The sequence below is a fragment of the Argopecten irradians genome, chromosome 2, assembly GCF_041381155.1.
Source record: "Argopecten irradians isolate NY chromosome 2, Ai_NY, whole genome shotgun sequence".
In the NCBI taxonomy this organism is placed as follows: Eukaryota; Metazoa; Mollusca; class Bivalvia; order Pectinida; family Pectinidae; genus Argopecten; species Argopecten irradians.
Window position 1 is genome coordinate 23112649 of NC_091135.1, and position 24813 is coordinate 23137461.

Below are 24813 nucleotides of genomic sequence, written 5' to 3' on the forward strand. Positions count from 1 at the left end.
TTCATTTGGGAGTGTAAACGGCTAAGAGTACGTCCCGAGATGTTCCAATTCTAGGCCAGAGGTCATGCTGAGGTGACCCAAACGGGCCATTGTTAGATCTTGTACTCGAGTGTAACGTAGAGTATCGTAGTGGAGCGGAATTACAAGTCTAATTTTAATTAGATTGGATGCTCATTGAACATCATTCTTTTTCCCCTAAGATACTCTGGCTCTCCTCTATAAACATGGCACATTCTAAAATTGCAGTCAAAGTATAAAATGTTACCTATGTTTCTCCTTAAGGTCACGGATATGATTGGTCAGATCGATGACCTGTTTCTGTAGGAGATGACCGCTGGTGTTGCCACTCTGTAGAGCACTGATGGCCAGTTGGTTGTGATGCAGCAACTCCTGGATAGAGATCAATCCCAATATTAAACAGTCCAATATACAGGGATTACCTGTTACTGACCAAGGTTCAATATGGTTTATCATTCACTTAAGGAAATTCTTTAACATCAAATAACACCCAAAATATCCATTAAGTCTGTAGTTTTTGGCCAGACTTTTGTCAGAAAGATGTTAATAGAAAATTTGAAAGAAAAGCCTTGATGAAACTTGGCCATGGTTATTTATATTTCATTGTGATTTTAATGTCTGCTAATCCAGAGTTATGTCTTAACCCTAGAGTTAGCTCCCTTTAATATCTGTCAGACAAGGTTATAACAATGATCTCCTTTTAAAGTAGAAAAAAATGTAGATATTTCATATAAAAACACACAGAAATGTCAAGTGCAATTCAGTGTAGAAAGAATGAAGTGAAAATAAGTAAAAAATGTCACTTTACAGCTGTAAGATCATAAAAAATTAAATTAAAATTGAAATGTGATTACCAGATTTTGTTCTCAACAAAAAAGTTTATAATTGAATAATACTAAATTGCTGATACAAAATATCTAACTGTTGTAATCATAACATTTAAAATAAAGCAAACTTTGTACCTATTAATTTCTATTGCCCCTCCTCATTACCCTATTCAGAAATTCCTTTTATAATTGCACAATTTTATTACTTTGAAAGCAGGTACCAATACATCAACTTAACACACATATAAATTAAACACATACAAATCTCTTCTGTGTTCTGTTTATAAAATGCTGTCCAAACTTTATTCTCAACAATGTAAATATTCTTGGTTTTTTAAGGTTATCAAGCTGTTTTATGATACAAAAGTTTTCTAGTTGATGTTTAAACTTATCTTCAAAATTAAAAGTTTTAAATTCTATGTCTTTACAATTTCTTTCTTTTTTTTTATATAATTTATTTATAGGATATCTTTACAGAGATTTATAGATTCTTCCTCCATTAAAAAAAATGAATGATAATGCTAAGCAATTACATTAATTTACAAAGAAAATCATTTTAAGAGTGTAAGGTCAGACAGACTTGACAAAACTCAAAATAAAATGTGAATACCTCAGGCTCTATGACACTTGGATCACCAGCTAGCTGTAAGCTTCCAGACTACAAAACGATGATGATGAAACATGTCATAATAAAATAATAGTGAAATCAAATCCATACAAACAAAATCTGTGTAGAAAATGAGGGTGGAAAATCAAAGTGGTGATGGTACATCAAGTTGATGGAAGTCAAAACAAACTATGTTACAGACGGCACATAATCATGGTAATAGCCACGAGTGTAACATAGATAGCGAGCATCCTACCTTGAGATTATAGTAAGATTTAATTCTATCTATCATAGCTATTCAAAGTATATATTCAATGCAATGCAGGAAAACCCCTGTATGGTTTTTTAAGTCAAGCCTCAAAATACTTGTTTGGAAATTTGTTGAAGTCAATGTGATGTTATACTAACCTTGAAGAATCAAATAATAACCAAGAGTGAAGACAGAGGTCATTAGTTTAGATTCTATCAAGTTAGTAAAAAAGTGTATTGACTCAATCAAAGGTCATTCTATTTTCATAATAGACTGGAAATAAATTTAAAAAGACTTCGTTTTTGGTTTTTCATCTTAAATCCATTTTGACATCCATCAACATTAAATATGAAGGAACAAACAAAGAGGGTGTGCTTTTCAGCAGGTGTACAGAGCGGTGACAACAGGACACATATCAGTGAGAGGTTCACAACAAAAGACTGAAGGAGCTTAATTGTACTTACATAATATACATTTCACACTGACATATCACAACATTTCATACAGGAAATTGACTTTTACACTCTGTTTTCCAAATGCCAAAATAGAAATTATACAACTACTTTGACAATCCCGTGATCCTCATTAGATAACTGTAACTTTCATTGATATATTGCAAATGTAGTTAGAAAACCAAAAGAATACAGGTATCTGCCAATTCATTGAAAATAAAATCTTATTTTGACAATATTTTTGAAGGGAAAAATAAGATAATAATACTCTGAAAATACTGTCCCTTTACATTCTTATCAACAGTAAAACAATATATCTAGCCATCAGCTGTGTCTAATAACAAACCCAACCTTTCTCTCATTATTCCATTCCTGAGTCAGTGACTGAACTTCCTCTTTATGGATAACTTCCTTCACCTCCATACTTTTCTCGTGTGTTTGCTTCAGATTTTCCTGGAGTTCCCAAATACTAACTTCATGTTTCTGTTTTAAGTCTGTGACCTCTGACTGATGTCTCTGGTTTTCCTCCAATAATCTTTGTTCTAGTTCATTAATTCTCGCATTTGAATCCTCCTCAGATTTCTGAAATGAAAATATTACGCAATGACAAAATTTCAAGTTAAATGAAAATAATAGATTTATCTTGTTAAATGTACCTTATATAATGTAATTAGTCCTAACTAGATTGAGCGTTTATTGGGAGAAGTTAAAATTCAAATTAATGAACTGTGTGTATTCTATGAACCAAGACTGACCTTGATTTGTTCCAGGAATTCGTTTCTCATGGCCTCTGTGGAATCATCTTTCTCGTGGAGTTCTCTATGAAGTTCTTCCATCGCCTGCTTGTGCTCAAACATCAACCGACTTTCCTCCCGATTACTCTTCTCTGTAGATGTATAACAACATTGACTTTATACAAATATTTAGCATTAAGATTTTAATATACTGTTTTACTAAAAATCCTGGTAAAGGAATGTCCACGGAAAGAGGCAGGAAAGGTGAGGAAGCTGTAATTATGTACAATGTATTACTATCTAATCATAAAAAAACTTTAACATAACAAGAGGGAAAAACACACTCATAATTAAAAGTAGTGTTATTTAAACATATAACATACATGTTAAAAGCGGAGTTTTATGAAATTATATTCCATGACAAAATTCATGTGTATATCACAATTTCTGAAACTTTTATATCAGCAAATATATGAATGCTAAAGTATACTTGTTTCAGTGATGTATCCTCATAATTTATTAGATTTATTAGTGATATGATAAAAAGCTTTTTTTATTAGTATTGTTAGTCATATTCTTATAAAATGATCACCAAAGAGGGAAATTTTCAACTAAGTAATTCCCTACATCTAACAAACACATGTCCTCTCTCAAAATACAGAACTTACCAACAGCTTCTGAGAATGTACTTTCAAAATCTCGCTCCTTTGTTCCAAGTTTTTTATCAAATTCTTTGACGAGTTGTTTAATTTTGGACACATGCTCATTCTCCTTATCTTGTATCAACTCTCCGTAGTGCTGTTTCATCTTTTCTAATTCTATCGTGTGGTCATTCTTTAACTGGTCTATCTCTTCTTCAGATTCTATCTTAAAACTATGGAAGTCTTTCTCAACTTTTTTGCTAGTATTTTTTAACTTTTTAATTTCAGAGTCACTACTTTCTTTCAAAGTCCTGTTCTCATCTTCTAAACTTTTCACACGTGTTGTCAATTGTTCACAATCTTGTTCTAAGCGATTCACATTTTCTTTTAATGTCTCTTCTTTAGATTGACTAGACTCACTCATCTGTAACTGTTCACGCACTAGTGATTCACGCGAGGCCTGTTCCTGCGTATATAGCGTCTCTAAATGCTGCTTCTCTTTTTGAAGTTGTGAAACAATAGTTTCCTTTTCAGCAGTCACAGTGTCTAATGCTTGTTGCAGATCAAAACATTTTGATTCTGCGACAGTCAGTTTTTCACTACACTCTGACAATTTCTGATCTAACTCACTGACAGTGCCCTCCTTTTCCTTGGATAGCTTTTCCCTCTCCTCTTGTAGCTGTCGTTTAATCTGTGATATGTATGCCTCTGCTTTCTTTTTGTACTCTGCCACTTTACTGGCATTCTCAGCTTCCAGAGTTTTTGATGTCTCTTCCATTTCCTTACTTGACTGCTCTTTTAACTCCGTCACAGTTTTGTCTAAGTTGTTTTTCATCTCTAACCTTTCTTGTTCAAATCCCTCAATTAATTTTTCCTTTGTTGCTCTCTCTTTTCCTAGGTCCTCTGATAGTTTCTGACAGTTACCCTTTTCTCTGTCAATCTCTTCTCCCATTTTCACTTTGTCAGATTTCTCTTTTTCAAGTTCCTGTAAAAGTCTTTCTTTTTCAACTTTTTCTTTCTCACATTCCTCAAATAGTTTCATATTATCTAATTCATACTGTGCATTGAGCTCACTCACTTGAACTTGGAAACTTCTTTGCAGCTCCATACTTTGTGAATCAATTTCAGCTTGTTTCTGAACAATTTCTCTTTTCTCCATTTCATGTTTATTCCTAATTTCTTCCTTTTCTTGCAGCAGATCCGAGACCCTTTTCTCTAACCCCTCTGAGGCACCACTCACATCCATCAAACTTCTCTGCAAATTTTCATAATCATTCTGTACAATACCACACTTTGTTTCTGAAGCTAACAAACTTTCTTTTAACTCAGATATATCCTTCTCTAAATCACAAACCTTTCGCTCTAAGTTAGTTTTTTCTTGCTGTTCTGTAGTAATTGTCTTTTCATACTCTTGCATCTTTAAGTCAAACTCCTTTTCTATATTTTTCAGTTTAGTTTCCATAGTAACACATTGCTCCTCCTTTACAGAAAGATTTCCTTGGACTTTTTCTAGTTCAGCCTTGTTATCAGATAACATTTGATCCTTTTCTTCTACTACTTTTTCTAGGTCAATGATTGCCTTTTTGTTAGCACCAGAAGATTCCTGGAGTTGAAGTAGCTTGGTGTTCGCCATAACTAGCTCTGATGAAATGTCGTCTTTTGATGCAGCCTCTGTTTTAAGTTTTTCTTCCACAGTTTTCAAACTCGCTTGCAGTGATTCGCATTCTGTCTTTGACTTCTCTGTTAATTCTGCAATAGCTGCGTCATTCTTGGTTTTGAATTCTTTCAATTTCAACTTGTATGTGTTTTTCAACTCTTGAAACTTTGTTTTCCAGTTTTCTTCTATCTTTTCTTTTTCCTCTGTGAAAGTTTTGTTCTGTTCCATGATTTTGTCCTCCACCTCTCTAACCTTGGTTTGGAGAGAAGTTTGCAGTCCTTCTGTAGTCATTTTAGCTTGACTCTCAGCATCCACTACTTGTTGTTTTAGCATTTCTCTCTCTTTACCAAAGACGGTTTCCTGAGAATCCAGCTTGATCTTTAATTTTTCTATCTGATTTTCATAGTCTTGGATACATTCATGTAACTTCTCTTCAGTCTCCGTTACTTTGTTCCTCAGCTGTGTAAGCTTCGCCTGGAGTTCCTCATCATTTACCATCATGTCAGATAATCTTTTCTCATATTCCGACTTCATCTCTTCCATCTTACATTCATGATCATTCTGAACTTGTTTTGACATTTCTTCAATCTTGGCTTCTCTCTGAGATAGGGCTAAATTGCTATCATCAATCTGCTGTCTCAATTCCAAACTAAGTTTATCAAACTCCTGTGATTGTTTTTTATTTTCTGCTTTAATTTTTTGCACAGTTTCGTCAAATTCATTTGTAAGTGACTGAATTTTGTCATCTTTGTTTTGGGCACTTTCGCTCAGGGCTCTGAGCATTTCCTCCATCGAAGCATTAGCTGTTTCTAACTGAGTAATCCGCTCTGTTGATTGTTTGACAATGCTGTCTTTCTCCTGGATTTCCTGTTCATGTTTCTCCGAAACCACGACCAGTTTCTGGTTGAGTTCCTGGATATTTTGCTCCAAGGAAGTTTCATGATCCTTGCTCTGTTTTTCAACCTCATCTAAAAGCTTTCCTTTTTCAGCACATTCCTGTTCCTGAATTTTCAAGCTTTGGCTCAAGTTTTCTCTTTCTTCCTCTATAGCTTTCAATTTATCAGAAAGTTCTTGAAGTCTAGCACCAGAATCAGAATTCTCTTGTTTTAAAGATTCCATTGTTTTCTCTCGTTCCACCCTAAGCTCACTTAACTCATTTTCCTTCTGATGTAACAATTCACACACACTTACTTTCTCATTTTCCAAAGTTTTTAATTCATCTGAAAGTTCTTGTAGTTTAGCACCTGCATTAGAAATCTCCTGTCGTAAAGTTCCTAACGTTGTTTCGTGGTTTTCCTGAAGGCATTTCATCTCTTCTTCTTTCTGTTGTAGCAGTTCTTTAACAGAATTTTCACCTTCCACTTTCACACTTTTAAGTTCTGTTTTTAATTTCTCTACCTGAATTTCATACTCACTGTTCTTTGACTCTTGAGCCTTATGCACGTCTTCTAATTCGGTAGAATGTGCAGTTTTTAATGCACAGACAGAATCGTCATGCTGTTGAGAGAGTTCCTTCAGTTTCTGATCAGCCATTTCCTGTTCTGTCTTCACCTTCTGATTCCACTCTTCAGTAAGAGTTTGTATTTCAGTCTTGTGACGGTCCTCCAGCTCTGAAATCTGTTGGGCTTTTGCACTCTCCATACTCTTCATAATATCGTCCATTCCCAATTCCTTCTGCTTTGTCAAATCTGACAAGGTATTCTGAAATTCTGATTCTTTCGCTGCTAAAGTTTCCTCAAACCTGGACTTCATTTTCTTCATAACTTCTTTCATTTTGGACTGTTTCTCTTCGAATTGCACTTTGAAACTTTCCTCTAACGACTTAACACTTGCTTTTTCTTGTTCAATTACTTCTTCTAGTTCTTTGATACGAACATTGTGTTGGTTGGTTAATTCATTTTTCTCCTCTTCATATTTGATTTTGACCTGTGTTGTTTCATCCAAGTTATCCTTCAGTTCTTTAATTCGTCCTTTAGCTTCCACTCTGAGTTGGTTGAATTTATCTTTCATGTTTTTCATTTCCACTTCCTTTTCCTCAAACAATTCCTCCTTGGATTTAACAATCGCCTCTAACTCAGCTACCCTGCTTTCTAAAGATACTGAACTACTGGAGGCTTCCTGTACGATAACCTTCGTGGCAGTGAGTTCCTCTTCCCTGACAGCGATCATTTCATCTTTCTCCTTCACCACAGCCTCTCTCTTGTCTAGATCTTCCTGTAATTTTAGAACTTTTTCTTCTATCGACATTTTCTCAGCTATGATCTGTTGTTGACTAGTGTTGAATAACTCTTGTGTCTCCTTAACTTTGGTGTTTAATTCCTCATTGGTTTTCAACGACTCGCTCAATGAACTTTCAAATGTTCTGATCTTGTCTTCTAACTGCTGATTCTCAGCTTTTACTCTCAGGTATTTTTCGTCCGATTCCTGTAAGATTTGGTTTTCGTCCTCTGCCACTTTGTGCCAGTGCTCCACATTCTTCTCAGCCTCCTGTAGCTGTGCCTGTAATACTTGAACTTCCTTCTCCTTCTCTGTAAGTTGATCTGTGATGTGTTTCAGACTCTCATCAGACGATTCAGAGATGGCAGACATGGTGTTGTTATGTTCCTGTAAAGTCAGATCATATTTCTCTTTCCATTCAGCTTCAATTTTATCTTTGTCTGCCCTCAGCTGCTGTACCTGACTAAACAATTCCTTATTTGTTTTCTCCACTTTCTCAAGATTTGCTTGAGACTCTTTCAGTTCCTCTTTGAAATAGGCTGACTCATTTTCCATATCACTGTGACTTTTCTGTGATTGTGCTTTTAAATTATCGAGGTCTTTACGCAGTTTATCTGACACATCTGATTCCTGTTTTAGTCTTCTTTCCAGTTCTGTTTTATTACATTCGAATTCCTCCTTCAGAGTCCTGATTCCCTCCTCTTTAGCAGCAACTTCATTTTTCAAAAGCTGAATGTTTTCTGCCAACTTTTCAGCTTGTTGACTCCGTTCCTGTAAAAGCTGTTCAAGATTTCCCTTCTCAGATTGAACCTGGTTTTTATAGTAAGCCTCAATTTCTTTTGCAGAACCTTGAAGTGCGTCTTCATGGAGTCTGGATTTTTCCTCCAAGGCAGCAGAGTGTTGGTCAGTAAGACTTTGTATTTTCTCCATCAGTTCAGCCTGATGTGCCTGTTCTATATCTGTCAGTGCTTGAGAGTGTTGGGTCTTCAGGGCTTCTAAATCGGCCTCAAACGACTGTCGAGCCTCAGCTAGTTGTGTTTCTAATATTTCTCTCTGCTGGTTTAGCTCTGAATTCAATTTAGATAAGGCTTCTTCCTTTTCAGTGATATTCTGGAATTAATTGAAAATATGTATATCATTTCAAGTCAAAATGTATCATCTCCATATTTCTAGTTTCAAGCTTTCTGAATTATGTAAAGAGATATATTTTTGAAAATTTATCTTAATGCAAAATCGTAAGCGTTCTTAAATCTGAACAAATGCCATTCAAAAGTTGAAATTTAAATACAAAAAGAACTTTTTAAGCATAGAATTTACATAAAGATTTGAATACAACACCATTCTTAACATAAGAATCCTTTACTAAAAGCCCATCTACCTTTTAACATCATTTCAGGGGTATAAAATGTAAGAAGAAACTATTAACCTGCTTCAGCTGACTGACTTCTGCTTCTAGCTGTTCCTTAATGCTGTCTTGTTGAGAGAGGGCAGCCATCTTTTGTAGTTCTTTCTCCTCATTACTTAGTTTCATCTCCTCCTCTTTCTCCACCAGCCGACGTTGAATCTGTTCTTGTAGCTGGCTCAGTTCAAGGTCTTTTTCCTGTACCTTTGATCAGGTCAATATCATAGGCGTTAACATTTATGCCATAAGAATTTTCAAACATAATAGACATATACAATTGTATCATATGTATACTCAACCCTTTATCATAACATCGGAATTAAGTACAATATCTACAGTCAAATGGTGTTTACATGTATGATATTAATGGAACAAAAACTTTCGTATTGGCTTGATCAATCTGGATCAATTTAAACTAGGAAATATGAAAAGATGAACAAACCCACAACACGAAGCACCTATCCTTCCCTTTAAGACAGGGACTATTAAAACTTTTCTAAACAGCAGACAGATGTACAGATAGGCAGATAGACACAACAATTAGTATACGGCTCTGGCATCTTTTATGAGGCTTATGTGGGACCCTATTAATTACTTATACACATGTGTATGAGGTACCTTGGCAGTAAGGATCTCCTGATGAAGACGTGTTTGTTCTTCCATCTGCTTGTGCCAGTATTCGTCCCTCTCCTGTCTGACACTCTCCTCAGATGCACTGACTTTTTTTTCTGTCTCCTCCTTGAAGGATAAAATAACTTATTGCAAAGTTCGTTTCACAGCACATCTCATCTTAGACTACATAATATTGAATATTTTCAAAACATAAAACCAAATTGTTTTAAGAAAATCTCAGGAAAAAATTGTGAATAAATGCAACTGGATAATAGACAGATTGATATCAAGATTACAATGGGGATATATAAAGATATTCGCAAATATATGTTCAATCTTGTAACTCTTGCTAAAAAATGTACGTATATGAAAATATGAGATAAACTAAAGTAAAAACAGGTCCTTTATTACATGATAAATATTTACCTGTAGACATGTGACTGTGGCAGCCTTGGCACGAGATAAAAAATATAATTCATGTATGAGGTATCATATATTTACCTGTAGACATGTGACTGTTAGACATGTGACTGTGGCAGCCTTGGCACGAGATAATTCGTGTATAAGGTATCATATATATTTACCTGTAGACATGTGACCGTGGGAGCCTTGGCACGAGATAATTCGTGCTTAAGGTATCATATATTTACCTGTAGACATGTGACTGTGGCAGCCTTGGCACGAGATAATTTGTGTATTAAGTATCATATATTTACCTGTAGACATGTGACTGTGGCAGCCTTGGCACGAGATAATTTGTGTATTAAAGAGACAATTCACTCAGGCAAATTCTTTTACATAACCAATAAGCAAAATATAGCATAAATGTATTGTTCTACATTTCTTATGAAACATATAACGTAAAACATTGACAAATTCCACGACATTGTTAAGTATTTTAATTAATATCGTTGAAATATCAAATCGTTGATCAATACGATTAAGCAGGTACAATATGAACTCTGTACCCATACCCGAGCCAAAGTCACGCACGTTAAACAAATGAACTACATAACCATTGAGAAGGTGATAAAATGATTTTTAGGCAAGACAATTCACCTAATGAGGTAAACACACTACTGTCAGAGCGATTTGAGCAGTTCTAGCCAAAAGTTGCATTACTTTACAAGCAAGGGACAGGGTTCGGCATACCAGAAGTTCGACCACAGTGTGTATATTTCACACACATGTCACCACCATAGGCGTTTCAGGCATATCACAGTAAAACTGACTGATCTAATTTCCATTAGAACTTGTTTTATCTGATATATATACAAATTTTAATGTTCTCTTAGACTGAATTGTCCCTTTAAGTATCATATATTTACCTGTAGACATGTGACTGTGGCAGCCTTGGCACGAGATAATTTGTGTATTAAGTATCATATATTTACCTGTAGACATGTGACTGTGGCAGCCTTGGCACGAGATAATTCGTGTATTAAGTATCATATATTTACCTGTAGACATGTGACTGTGGCAGCCTTGGCACGAGATAATTTGTGTATTAAGTATCATATATTTACCTGTAGACATGTGACTGTGGCAGCCTTGGCACGAGATAATTTGTGTATTAAGTATCATATATTTACCTGTAGACATGTGACTGTAGCTGCCTTGGCACGAGATAATTTGTGTATTAAGTATCATATATTTACCTGTAGACATGTGACTGTGGCAGCCTTGGCACGAGATAATTCGTGTATTAAGTATCATATATTTACCTGTAGACATGTGACTGTGGCAGCCTTGGCACGAAATAATTCATGTATAAGGTATCATATATTTTACTGTAGACATGTGACTGGGGCAGCCTTGGCACGAAATAATTCATGTATAAGGTATCATATATTTAACTGTAAACATGTGACTGTGGCAGCCTTGGCAGAAGATAATTCATGTATAAGGTATCATATATTTACCTGTAAACATGTGACCGTGGGAGCCTTGGCAAAAGATAATTCGTGTATAAGGTATCATATATTTACCTGTAGACATGTGTGACGTGGGAGCCTTGAGCTTGCACGAGATAATTCGTGCTTAAGGTATCATATATTTACCTGTAGACATGTGACTGTGGCAGCCTTGGCACGAGATAATTCGTGTATTAAGTATCATATATTTACCTGTAGACATGTGACTGTGGCAGCCTTGGCACGAGATAATTCGTGTATTAAGTATCATATATTTACCTGTAGACATGTGACCGTGGCAGCCTTGGCACGAGATAATTTGTGTATTAAGTATCATATATTTACCTGTAGACATGTGACTGTGGCAGCCTTGGAACGAGATAACATGTATGAGTATATATTTACCTGTAGACATGTGACTGTGGCAGCCTTGGCACGAGATAATTTGTGTATAAAGTATCATATATTTACCTGTAGACATGTGACTGTGGCAGCCTTGGCACGAGATAATTCATGTATGAGGTATATATTTACCTGTAGACATGTGACTGTGGCAGCCTTGGCACGAGATAATTCATGTATTAAGTATCATATATTTACCTGTAGACATGTGACTGTGGGAGCCTTGGCACAAGATAATTCATGTATGAGGTATATATTTACCTGTAGACATGTGACTGTGGCAGCCTTGGCACGAGATAATTCATGTATTAAGTATCATATATTTACCTGTAGACATGTGACTGTGGCAGCCTTGGCACGAGATAATTCATGTATTAAGTATCATATATTTACCTGTAGACATGTGACTGTGGCAGCCTTGGCACGAGATAATTCATGTATTAAGTATCATATATTTACCTGTAGACATGTGACAGTGGCAGCCTTGGCACGAGATAATTCGTGTATAAGGTATCATATATTTACCTGTAGACATGTGACCGTGGGAGCCTTGGCACGAGATAATTCATGTATTAAGTATCATATATTTACCTGTAGACATGTGACTGTGGCAGCCTTGGCACGAGATAATTCGTGTATAAGGTATCATATATTTACCTGTAGACATGTGACTGTGGCAGCCTTGGCACGAGATAATTTGTGTATTAAAGAGACAATTCACTCAGGCAAATTCTTTTACATAACCAATAAGCAAAATATAGCATAAATGTATTGTTCTACATTTCTTATGAAACATATAACGTAAAACATTGACAAATTCCACGACATTGTTAAGTATTTTAATTAATATCGTTGAAATATCAAATCGTTGATCAATACGATTAAGCAGGTACAATATGAACTCTGTACCCATACCCGAGCCAAAGTCACGCACGTTAAACAAATGAACTACATAACCATTGAGAAGGTGATAAAATGATTTTTAGGCAAGACAATTCACCTAATGAGGTAAACACACTACTGTCAGAGCGATTTGAGCAGTTCTAGCCAAAAGTTGCATTACTTTACGAGCAAGGGACAGGGTTCGGCATACCAGAAGTTCGACCACAGTGTGTATATTTCACACACATGTCACCACCATAGGCGTTTCAGGCATATCACAGTAAAACTGACTGATCTAATTTCCATTAGAACTTGTTTTATCTGATATATATACAAATTTTAATGTTCTCTTAGACTGAATTGTCCCTTTAAGTATCATATATTTACCTGTAGACATGTGACTGTGGCAGCCTTAGACTGAATTGTCCCTTTAAGTATCATATATTTACCTGTAGACATGTGACTGTGGCAGCCTTGGCACGAGATAATTTGTGTATTAAGTATCATATATTTACCTGTAGACATGTGACTGTGGCAGCCTTGGCACGAGATAATTCGTGTATTAAGTATCATATATTTACCTGTAGACATGTGACTGTGGCAGCCTTGGCACGAGATAATTTGTGTATTAAGTATCATATATTTACCTGTAGACATGTGACTGTGGCAGCCTTGGCACGAGATAATTTGTGTATTAAGTATCATATATTTACCTGTAGACATGTGACTGTGGCAGCCTTGGCACGAGATAATTTGTGTATTAAGTATCATATATTTACCTGTAGACATGTGACTGTGGCAGCCTTGGCACGAAATAATTCATGTATAAGGTATCATATATTTAACTGTAGACATGTGACTGGGGCAGCCTTGGCACGAAATAATTCATGTATAAGGTATCATATATTTAACTGTAAACATGTGACTGTGGCAGCCTTGGCAGAAGATAATTCATGTATAAGGTATCATATATTTACCTGTAAACATGTGACCGTGGGAGCCTTGGCAAAAGATAATTCGTGTATAAGGTATCATATATTTACCTGTAGACATGTGACCGTGGGAGCCTTGGCACGAGATAATTCGTGTATAAGGTATCATATATTTACCTGTAGACATGTGACTGTGGCAGCCTTGGCACGAGATAATTCGTGTATAAGGTATCATATATTTACCTGTAGACATGTGACTGTGGCAGCCTTGGCACGAGATAATTCGTGTATTAAGTATCATATATTTACCTGTAGACATGTGACTGTGGCAGCCTTGGCACGAGATAATTCGTGTATTAAGTATCATATATTTACCTGTAGACATGTGACTGTGGCAGCCTTGGCACGAGATAATTCATGTATGAGGTATATATTTACCTGTAGACATGTGACTGTGGCAGCCTTGGCACGAGATAATTTGTGTATAAAGTATCATATATTTACCTGTAGACATGTGACTGTGGCAGCCTTGGCACGAGATAATTCATGTATGAGGTATATATTTACCTGTAGACATGTGACTGTGGCAGCCTTGGCACGAGATAATTCATGTATTAAGTATCATATATTTACCTGTAGACATGTGACTGTGGCAGCCTTGGCACAAGATAATTCATGTATGAGGTATATATTTACCTGTAGACATGTGACTGTGGCAGCCTTGGCACGAGATAATTTGTGTATTAAGTATCATATATTTACCTGTAGACATGTGACTGTGGCAGCCTTGGCACGAGATAATTCATGTATTAAGTATCATATATTTACCTGTAGACATGTGACTGCCTGGCACGAGATAATTCGTGTATTAAGTATCATATATTTACCTGTAGACATGTGACAGTGGCAGCCTTGGCACGAGATAATTCGTGTATAAGGTATCATATATTTACCTGTAGACATGTGACCGTGGGAGCCTTGGCACGAGATAATTCATGTATTAAGTATCATATATTTACCTGTAGACATGTGACTGTGGCAGCCTTGGCACGAGATAATTCGTGTATAAGGTATCATATATTTACCTGTAGACATGTGACCGTGGGAGCCTTGGCACGAGATAATTCGTGCTTAAGGTATCATATATTTACCTGTAGACATGTGACTGTGGCAGCCTTGGCACGAGATAATTCGTGTATAAGGTATCATATATTTACCTGTACACATTTGACCGTGGGAGCCTTGGCATGAGATAATTCGTGTATAAGGTATCATATATTTACCTGTAGACATGTGACCGTGGGAGCCTTGGCACGAGATAATTCGTGTATAAGGTATCATATATTTACCTGTAAACATGTGACTGTGGCAGCCTTGGCAGAAGATAATTCATGTATAAGGTATCATATATTTACCTGTAAACATGTGACCGTGGGAGCCTTGGCAAAAGATAATTCGTGTATAAGGTATCATATATTTACCTGTAGACATGTGACTGTGGCAGCCTTGGCACAAGATAATTAATGTATAAGGTATCATATATTTACCTGTAGACATGTGACTGCGGCAGCCTTGGCTCGAGATAATTCGTGTATAAGGTTTTCTTTTTCTTCTTCCACAGCTTTTTCTGTCTGCTGCATTCGCTCCTCCATCTCTACAGAAACTTTCCTTTTCTCTTCTTTTAGCTTTTTGATAATCTCTCTGGACTTCTCCAGATTATTATGTACTGTACTGGAAATAACAATGGAACGGCAGTGGAAATACATGTAACACTAAAAGTTTTAAAATATACAAAAGACACCAAAGACATCAGAGGTCATATCATATCTAAAATTCACCTTGTTTTTCCAGTTTTTCATTTTTTTCCACCAGTCCCTTGTTTTCTCCTTGTAGTACTTGACACTGATTGCGGATGTCTGACAGTTCTTGATCCTTGAGTTCAAGTTCTTCATGAACTTGTTTTTTCACCTCTGCGATGGCAAGCTCGCGATCAGTTTCCAACTGTTCTATCACTTTTCTTGCCTCCTTCATTTGGTTTTGTAGCTTGGCAATGGCTTCAGGATTGGCAGATGCCTGAAACATGAATTCAGTAGACCCATTCTTAGTAGTTTATGACTTTATAAACCAAATCTGTGCTCACATGGATGAAAAGAGACAAACTTACAGCCAATTTTTGTGATTCTTAAAGTTTTTTAAATAATACATAGTATGTGTGTTTGTTTTATAAACTTAACACATGTTTCCCTAATTGTTTACCAATTTTTCAGATGAAAGGACTAGGTATGGTAAGGGTCTTTTGTGGCCCCCAAGTCCGCTATTTTTCAAAGTCTGTTATTTTAAGATGTTAATCTTGCATTTCAAATATTAACTACATACCTGACATATTTGATATTGCAACCATTTTTATTATACATAAATTATGCAAAATGTGAAAATTTCATCGAAATTGGCCTTTTTTTATGCAGTTTTTTTATCTAGTTAACATAGAGCGCATTCTAGAACAAACTTTATACTCAAAATGATGTATTCTTTGTGTCTGCTAATTCCCTTAAAATATAAAATTTGTTCTAGGTTGTGCTCTATTGCTTTTAAAAGAAAAACTATCAAAAAAGAAGAAATTGACCAAATTTACAAATTTGCATAATTCATGCAAAGTTACCATGGATATATCGCAAAAAAAATACTTTCTGAAATAAGTTTTTATCAGGGGCGCATTTAATATTTCAAACGCAGCAAATTAATTTCTAAATACTTAATTTGAAATTTGGTAGATTTAGGGGCCAAAAAGAACCATTACCATTGTAACCAGGTTCAGGTACTTAATCCCTACAAACACCTTATTTTATAAATACCCTGAGTTTCTCTGCCTCTCGGTTCTTTTCCTCCATCTGTTTCTGTAAATGCTCTTTCTCTGCTGTTAGCTGTTGGGCCTTCTCCTTATTGGCTTTGATGGTTTCCTTACAGCGATTCAACAGTCCCTCAAGTCTCTTCACCTGGTTTAACAACAAACATTTCTGAGATCCTGGAACAAGTGTCAATACCACATAGAACACATGTGTGCTGTCAATACATTAATATAGCAGAGAAAACATGTGTGATGTCAATACAGCGGAGAACACATATGTGCTGTCAATACAGCAGAGAACACATGTGTGCTGTCAATACAGCAGAGAATACATGTGTGCTGTTAATACAGCGGAGAACACATGTGTGCTGTCAATACAGCAGAGAATACATGTGTGATGTCAATACAGCAGAGAACACATGTGTGCTGTCAATACAGCAAAGAATACATATGTGCTGTTAATACAGCAGAGAAAAAATGTGTCCTGTCAATATAGTAGTGAAACATGTACACTATTTTAAGTAAGAAAATCATTTCTACTGTAATTGTTCTTTTAATAACTATGACATTCCTTTCTCTAAGTGTTCTGATGTTACTTACCTTTTCTGTCAGAGCCTTGACATCACAGTCGTCCCCTTTACTCCCATCGGAGGGTGCTGGTGTGTTAGGCATGGACTTAGGTTTTTCTTTGGGTTCTAGTTTCTTCAGTAATTCTGGGGACAACTCTTTCCCCTCCTTCAGGAGACGGACCTTCAAACCAAAAAGACATTTCCTCAAGAAATATTCACACCAGGCATGTTTATGCTAGTGTGTGTCAGAGACTTGTATATATGGACAAGTTTTACCAATTATAAGGTATCAGTTTTTAGTAATGGTGTTTTGAACTGTTCATAAACTAAGTGTCAAAAAACTAGGTAAAAAAAACTATATATTTATGTAAATATTTGGCGTGCTTTCATCCAGGCCATCAAAAGTAATTTGTATAAGTTGCATAACTTATCTGACAATCAATGTTAAATAAATAAAGTTTACATTTATACAATATATTTTAAAACTGACAACACACTGTAAAATGACAAAATTAAGAGATACCTGGTAATCTTTCTTTAAAGAACAAAAATTCTTGTTTTAGGAATTTTCACTTTGAAAGTGTTACAAGATACTTGCCCTACCTGAGTTTGGAAGACTTTCATATGTTCATCCTTTTCCTCTAACATAAGTCTATAGTTCTCCTCTAGATCACGTTTAGCCATCACATCTAGCTGTATTTGTTCTTTCAGCTCCGAGATCCTCCGGAAGGCACGATCTTGAGTTTGAGTCAATGTGTTCTGGAAAATTATTAGTAACAATTTGCACAAACATTAAACTCAATTCACAGTTTATAAGTTATGCATTATAATCGTTCTAGATAAGAGAATTCCAGCAACCACATGGTTTTATCACATAATTTGCCTTATATCCATTATCCAGTGACTTTGCGCAGAGCAAAAATAAAAACTTCCATGACTTGTTTCATAAAATCTCATATTAATGAACACTCAGTTAAGATCCTTATAATTTCAATGGTATAATGCATCACTTCACAATTTATGTAAAACAAACATTTGATGTTCAATATACTAAGCAAAAAGCTTTAATTATTAAATTTCAAGTATAAGCACCATAATGACTGAATCAAAAGTCTTTTAGATTACCGTCTTTGACCCAATAACCCCCCTACCCCGTTCCAACTAAGACACTGTGATGTCATAATGGTTTTCTTTTCTTATATTAATGATTGACGAGACATTTCCTCAAATGAGAAAATTCAGATATTTTCAAAGCTAAATTAATTATACAATTATCACACTCAATTTCAGATAGCATTTCCCAAATATCAGCATTGTGTTATGATTACCCACCTTAATCTTATCTTTTTCTTGTGTTAAGTCTTTGTATACATTCGCAAGCTGTAACAAAAATTATTTTGCAAATAAATAAGATCTCTGCACCAAAAAAAAATTTGATTTCCAGTCAGATGTTGTAGGAGCTGAATAATTAGCATTCACAATGAGCCAAAAACATCAGTTATGAAATAATAACATTGTACAGTAACTCGATATCTAAAATTATGTCTATAACTCTGGCATGTTATATTCAATGAAAAAATAACGTAGATAAAATTCTCCCAACCCAGTTAAACTTACCTCCATAAATTTACTTTTATACTTGACAGAGCGGCGTTCAAACCTGCGGACAATCATGTAGAGATCTTCCTTTGAGTAGCCATCTAAGTTTGATGTTTCCTCTACCTCACTCTCAATGTCAGAGGGCATTTGGTAATAGTGCTGTGACGCAATACTTGTGTTAAAAAAAGAGCTATCACTAGTAACAGAACTTATCGATGAGGTACGCGAACGAGACATCCTCGGGGTGTCATCATTTCCAGGAAGGGAGGATAGTGCAGACGTAAACTGAAATAAAATAAATGAAAGTAAAGTATAATTTGTGGGCAAAAAGTGCACAAGGACATTATTAAATATTATATACAGAATTGAAAATAATTTAGTTTCATTTAATCTCATTGTACTCATTTTTTTCTTTTACTTGCATCATTTTGGAAACCAATACAAATAACATAACAATTATACTATTGAAGTTGGATGATATTGAAAATTTTAATCAAGACATCTAGACAACTTATTACCTACTTATAAGTATATTTTTGTGATTTCTTACATCTTCTAAACATTCCAGATTATTTCGTAACACAGTGTACCATAATCATATAATAATTAAACACCATTATTAGAAGAAGACAACTTTCAGATTGGCAATACATGTAATGCTTTTAGATAAATTAGACCTACATCAGTAGAATTATCGGGAGTATCTTGTAGGGGAATGTCAACCAGCTGCCCCACAGCAACATTACCAGCCATGGCCCCCGCATTTTCTGGCGGCACTTGGTGAGAATTGTTCAAATTCTCTTCTTTTTTTGGTGTGCTTTCAGCTATAGGCTGTGGAGTCTGGGATAAGTCCTCCTGTAATGAAATGTATATAAAGTTTATTGATATTTACACATGCAGTTATCTCCCCTTTAACATACTTTGACATAACCTGTAAATATCTGATAAACAGCTGAGCAGTGTCAACCTTTGTACTCTTTACATAACCAGAGATCATTCTATCTCTGATTTACTACCGTTTATTAAATCTAGATGTTGATGGAAATGATAATCATCACAATTATTCAGGATTCAAGTTCGGATTCACTGTTACAAGACATATAAGAAACAGAAACTGGATGTGTAAAGCAAAGAGTGAGCTGTTTTACACTGCACAACCTGACTACTATGTACATTTGCTTGCTACGCACAGCAATTCTATTCGCTGCTGCCACTTGTCTTCCATTAGAACCAGTTGAATTCCAATTAAAACCCTGATTTCAATATTTAGTTATTCCTTACTCCTATCTGAAGTACAGTAACTGATTACCTCTCTGTTACAAATATAAGGCAATTATCAATATCATCATCAAATCATATTACATGTATATCTATAATTGGCATGTTTTGGCATCAGGAAATTTAGCATTATTTGTGTCAAGATATAGTGGTTTAATTTTGGTATGTTTAAATTTGGCTTTTTAAATTAACTTGTGTTCTGTAACATATTGGCGCATAACTTCGAGTGAAAAAAAAATCAAAGTTCTGATGATTTATTTATATTGCATAACGCAGCAGCCCTTTGTCTATTCACATAGATACCTGCCCCTGGCCCCAATAAAGTAAAATTGACATGATTGTATTTGAAGTCATATCGATATTGCAATGGTACAAGTATATGGACAATTCAGCTACAAAGTCCTAGCTAGCTTTTGGACTGTGCAGCGCCTGCTCTTGGACTGATGATCACTAGGACTCTGTTGGTTCAGGTCCCGGCCTCTCCAATGTGTTACATTTGGTGGCAGTGTCATGTACATGTAGGATACCCTCAGACAGCACGAGAAACACTATGTTCCAGCTGGTACAGTCTACTGGTTGGTGACTAGTTGGGCTCTAGTTATCAAGGCAGCACCACTATAACAACATCAGGGACATTTGTGTTTGAGGCGAATGCAAGGTTGAACTCATAGAAGCTCCAGGACAATTAAAGCTTGTTGGCGAGCTCAAGGGGGTCCGATAATGTGACAATGTGAGATATATTGATGTGGGCATTTCATCCATATTTTCAGTCCTATAGCTAGCTTTTGTAAGTAATCAATAGCGATGCATTGATCTTTATATACAAACAAATAAATACACTAGTTCAAATTTTTGTGTACCCTTGAAGGACCAATATTCGTCAGGGTAATCAAATCCTCTCAGATATCAACAAACCAGCAAAAAAAAAAGGTAACAGTTTTATCAACACAAATATATGATATTTTGTCTTACTTGTACAACAAGTTGTATATCAATTTGTTATTTATCTATCGCAATACGGAATATTTCTAACCACTGGTAGCTGGCCTGCATGGGTGATGGCCGACCCAATAGGGACCTATTTTCGTCATAGGGGCTGTTTCTCTTATTACGAAAACTGGGATCATTCCAAATAAATGACGAGCAGCAGGCACTTGTGAGATCGTGTTTTAGTTGAAAATTTCTTGTAGTTACATCGATTTTAAATCTTTAAACCATTGGTTATTGAAAGTGGCGAACGCCTCTGTTTACATAGAATAACGTTGTTTTTAACAGTACCGCACCAAAAATTTCTGGAGTTGAATTGCCAAAATAATTTGTAATGACCAAAAATCTGGGCTATGAATCCATGATCAGATACGTGACTTCCGGTACTTTGTTGACATACTGCTGATCAGTGCACATGGACAGTCAAACGCTGACGGTAGGGTTTTAAAGTTTCATTTAAAATGGACTTAAGGAATTACCTTCGTTTCTCGGTATAATGCTACATCGTTTTTATAAAATCACTTGGTTATAGCACACACACCCTTTTAAGCAAGAAAAATCTTCCTTGATCAAATCTGCTTTGGCAGACGACACTCTTTATGAAATCATGCGATAGTTCATGAGATATAAGAAAAAATGTAAACATGACGAAAACAGGTCCCTGACGAATTTAGGGCACTTGACCATATAATTTTTTTTAGCGCTTTCATGCCAAATGCCAAATAAGCAAATTTATGACCAGTTGAGTGAGTTAACCATATCCAAAATATCACAATTTACAATATTGTGATCTCAAATTGTGTATAGAAACACCTCAAAGAAGAAAAAACGTTCTATAAATACAATAACCAAAGCTGAAGTCGCTGATGATGAGCTACCGGGTAACGTGTTAGTCTACATGATAAAAATAAAAAAAATAATAAACTGGCCAGTTTAGTTGATTATCGTGCATCTAAACTGATGGTGACATATGCCTATGTGCATTTACGAAGGGGCCTTTCGAGTAAGCCTCCGGAATATTTAGATACAGGCCCAATCTTAACTGCGGTTACCAATGTTTTAATACGACACGAAGACAAAACGAGATCGAGCATCGATAGTGAAAGTTAAAAGGACCGGGGGGATCCGACAACTGTCAACAAGCCAACACCTGTTGTCCTCCCGAGATCGATGTGACCTGAATCTGAACTTACCTTTGATGCAGAGCCAAGGGCGCCCTTCAATGGAGTTTGAGCAACCCCTTGCTCGATCTTTGTTCGTAATTTCTTAAACATAACTGCAGTGTTTTGGTTAACTCCACATCCCTCCGGCTTTCATTTCTTCTGTCATGCGCATGTTCACTTCGGACACGTTTGCTAATCTTGATCTTCGAGACGTTTGAAAATGACAAGTTGCCGGGAGTTTTGAAACGCGAGTGGGCACAGGGTTCTGAGAATCAGACATCATTTCGGTACGCCAATCGTTAGCACGAGATACTCTGGCCCTGACACCAGACTTAGACATCTCGACATCTATCTGTCGGTGTCAGGGCCAGAGTATCTCGGGCTAGCCAATCGTTAAACCCTAAGTTTTTTGGTGGAAGTTAACTTATCTTTATTGTCCTGTTGTATCTGCAATCATACTGGAAGCGATTTGAACGAGTAATAATCACGTGTTATCCGAAGCGTTGCAACGTTAGTTGTTAGACACTGTGGTTTCCGAGGGTGTATCCGAAACGCTTTCAGTAAATGACAACCTTTTCAGAGTTACTCTTCAATTTTATCAGAAATGTTTTCATTAGATGAGCACATGTTCCTGACATGCCATTAATCGACGGAAAATACTAATTAAACTGTCGTCGTGCTCTGCGAGTGAAACGATACCGACATGTCCTGAAAAACAGAGATTTGACTAGATCTAGTTGCCGTGCATGAATAACACGACAATCCGGACATGTATAATCGTGGGACTACATGTAAATATCTAATTATCAGACACATACAATGTATCTATTTTCGGGATCTTTATATGATTAAAATGCCACATGAAAAATATCCAGTTATATACTGTACCAGAAGCTGAAATATCCCATTTCTATATACCTTTTTACGTGTGTCCGTATCAGACACAACTTATAGTTGAGAAAAGGGTATGTACAAGGTTCAGTCGTCTACTCTGACGTTATATCTCAGCAGGATAAATTTGTGTTGGTTGGTTGATTAATATTAACGTTTAACAGCCAGGGGCGTGTACAATGTAAGGACGGCCTCCCATATTCGATTAGTCCGCTAAACCTGCCTATATTATTAGGCTTTTTAAAATTTTTTTCCTAGTATATAGACTATATATTAGGGAAAAAATTAGAAAAGCCTAATAATATAGGCAGGTTTAGCGGACTAATATTCGATGTGAAGGCAGCGTGTGTGAAGTGCAAGGTGCGTGTTTTGGGAGACTGCGGTATTAGAATCTATAGTTGTGTTTTCTTGTATAGTGGAACTTTTGCGTTTTTATATAGAGTCATATCACTGAATCATGCTGCTGAAGACACCAAGCAACACGCCTCACCCGGTCACATACTGATAACGGTGAACTATAGTCGCCCTACTCCCTGCATGTATCAAAAGGCAGAAATTAAAGTGAGGAAGTGTTAAAGCGGACAGTCGGGCAAGGACGGCTAAAGTCGGTAAAAATAGTGTGAATGTATCCAGTATAATTTCTTATGAAATGGAAAAATAAAATCTCTCGTCAAAATCTGTCTGTGTACGAAGAAATTAATTTAAAGTATGGGAATTCTAAAACGTCCTCCCGGCTCACTATGTCCTTGGTTACATTTCCACACAGCCTCGCTTTCAATGCTTTCAACTTTTCTTTACTATAATGGTCAGAACTGGGAAACTAAGCAGAACTTGACCGTCGTATTAATATGTGAGAACATTTGGTAGGCCAATGTACGCATTTAGACTGGTTTTCTTTGCCCGACTATTCACTTTAATAGTCCGCTAAACCTGCCTTTATTATTAGGGTTTTTTTCCTAATATATAGTCTATATATTAGGAAAAAAAGAAATAAAAAAAAGCCTAATAATATAGGCAGGTTTAGCGTATCACTTTAAGGGAGACGTTAGGAAGAAGAAAGTAAAAAATCAAATTAAAAACAATATCGTACATGTAAGTACACCGTATTTCTATATGAATCACTAAAATGCCAATGCTCCAGTTAAGAGTTCTAGATGTATATAGGCCATACGGTTGTCATAACAACGTATCGGGACATGGAAGCACTATGAAATAAATTATATTGATTATCTGCGTTCTCTGTGTGGCGATAGCGAGGCTCTCCACTCCCATTTTGTGGTGATATAACTTGTTTTTCACCTGATAATGATCTGCCGCGTGACTTGTATCTTATAGTACATTCATTGACACTTAGCGTTAATTTGTTACTTCAGCAGTATACGCACGTGTGACGCCGCCATTTGTTTGCTTTTTACTACTACCAAGGCGTTAATTAATTATCCGATTTTTAGTTAACCTTCTTCAAAAGCATAATTGCTAGATACATAACATTTTAGTGGGCATTTGGCAATTGATGAAGTACATGTACAACGTATAAGTAATGTGCAGTAAATGCTAGTCAGTTCGACTGCTCTAGAGCTTTCCACGAGATCCCATATATATACTAATTGTGCGAGTTTTATTATACACTTACAATGTAATGATGGTTTACATACTTTAAATACATATATACTATAAACCGGCTAAAATACTATATATACCCTGCAATATTCATAGAAACTCAAGAACGTACGTACTTGTACATATATCCGGGCTGATATGCATTCACATGCTTGTATCATACATTTGCGTGTATCCTTCATCAAACAGTCACCAATTTTCGTATATATTTATATGTAAATACACGTAATTGTAGTTTTATTGATTTCAATTGATCATAGCTTTCATGTATACTGTATTGTTTAATTTACATGTAGTTAGTGCATTAAAAAGTCG

At 35.9% G+C, this 24813-nt stretch overlaps 1 protein-coding gene across 2 annotated transcripts in view; it reads right to left on the reverse strand.

Moving 5' to 3' along the window:
• The window catches only part of LOC138314851 (golgin subfamily A member 4-like), a 33874-nt gene extending 11709 nt beyond the window's left edge, over positions 1-22165 (reverse strand). For both annotated transcript variants that reach the window (XM_069255434.1, XM_069255435.1), the window contains exons 1-16: positions 22018-22165; positions 19241-19414; positions 18578-18844; positions 18293-18340; positions 17564-17719; positions 16992-17141; positions 16399-16539; positions 15385-15619; positions 15094-15272; positions 9420-9543; positions 8830-9005; positions 3557-8513; positions 2910-3040; positions 2506-2736; positions 1456-1503; positions 266-390 (exon numbers count right to left, since the gene is read on the reverse strand). In XM_069255434.1, coding sequence (XP_069111535.1) covers positions 266-390; positions 1456-1503; positions 2506-2736; positions 2910-3040; positions 3557-8513; positions 8830-9005; positions 9420-9543; positions 15094-15272; positions 15385-15619; positions 16399-16539; positions 16992-17141; positions 17564-17719; positions 18293-18340; positions 18578-18844; positions 19241-19414; positions 22018-22098 — 7223 coding nt within the window. In that variant the 5' untranslated portion in view covers positions 22099-22165. The remainder of the gene's footprint in view (positions 1-265; positions 391-1455; positions 1504-2505; positions 2737-2909; positions 3041-3556; positions 8514-8829; positions 9006-9419; positions 9544-15093; positions 15273-15384; positions 15620-16398; positions 16540-16991; positions 17142-17563; positions 17720-18292; positions 18341-18577; positions 18845-19240; positions 19415-22017) is intronic.
• Between the last annotated feature and the right edge of the window lie 2648 nt (positions 22166-24813).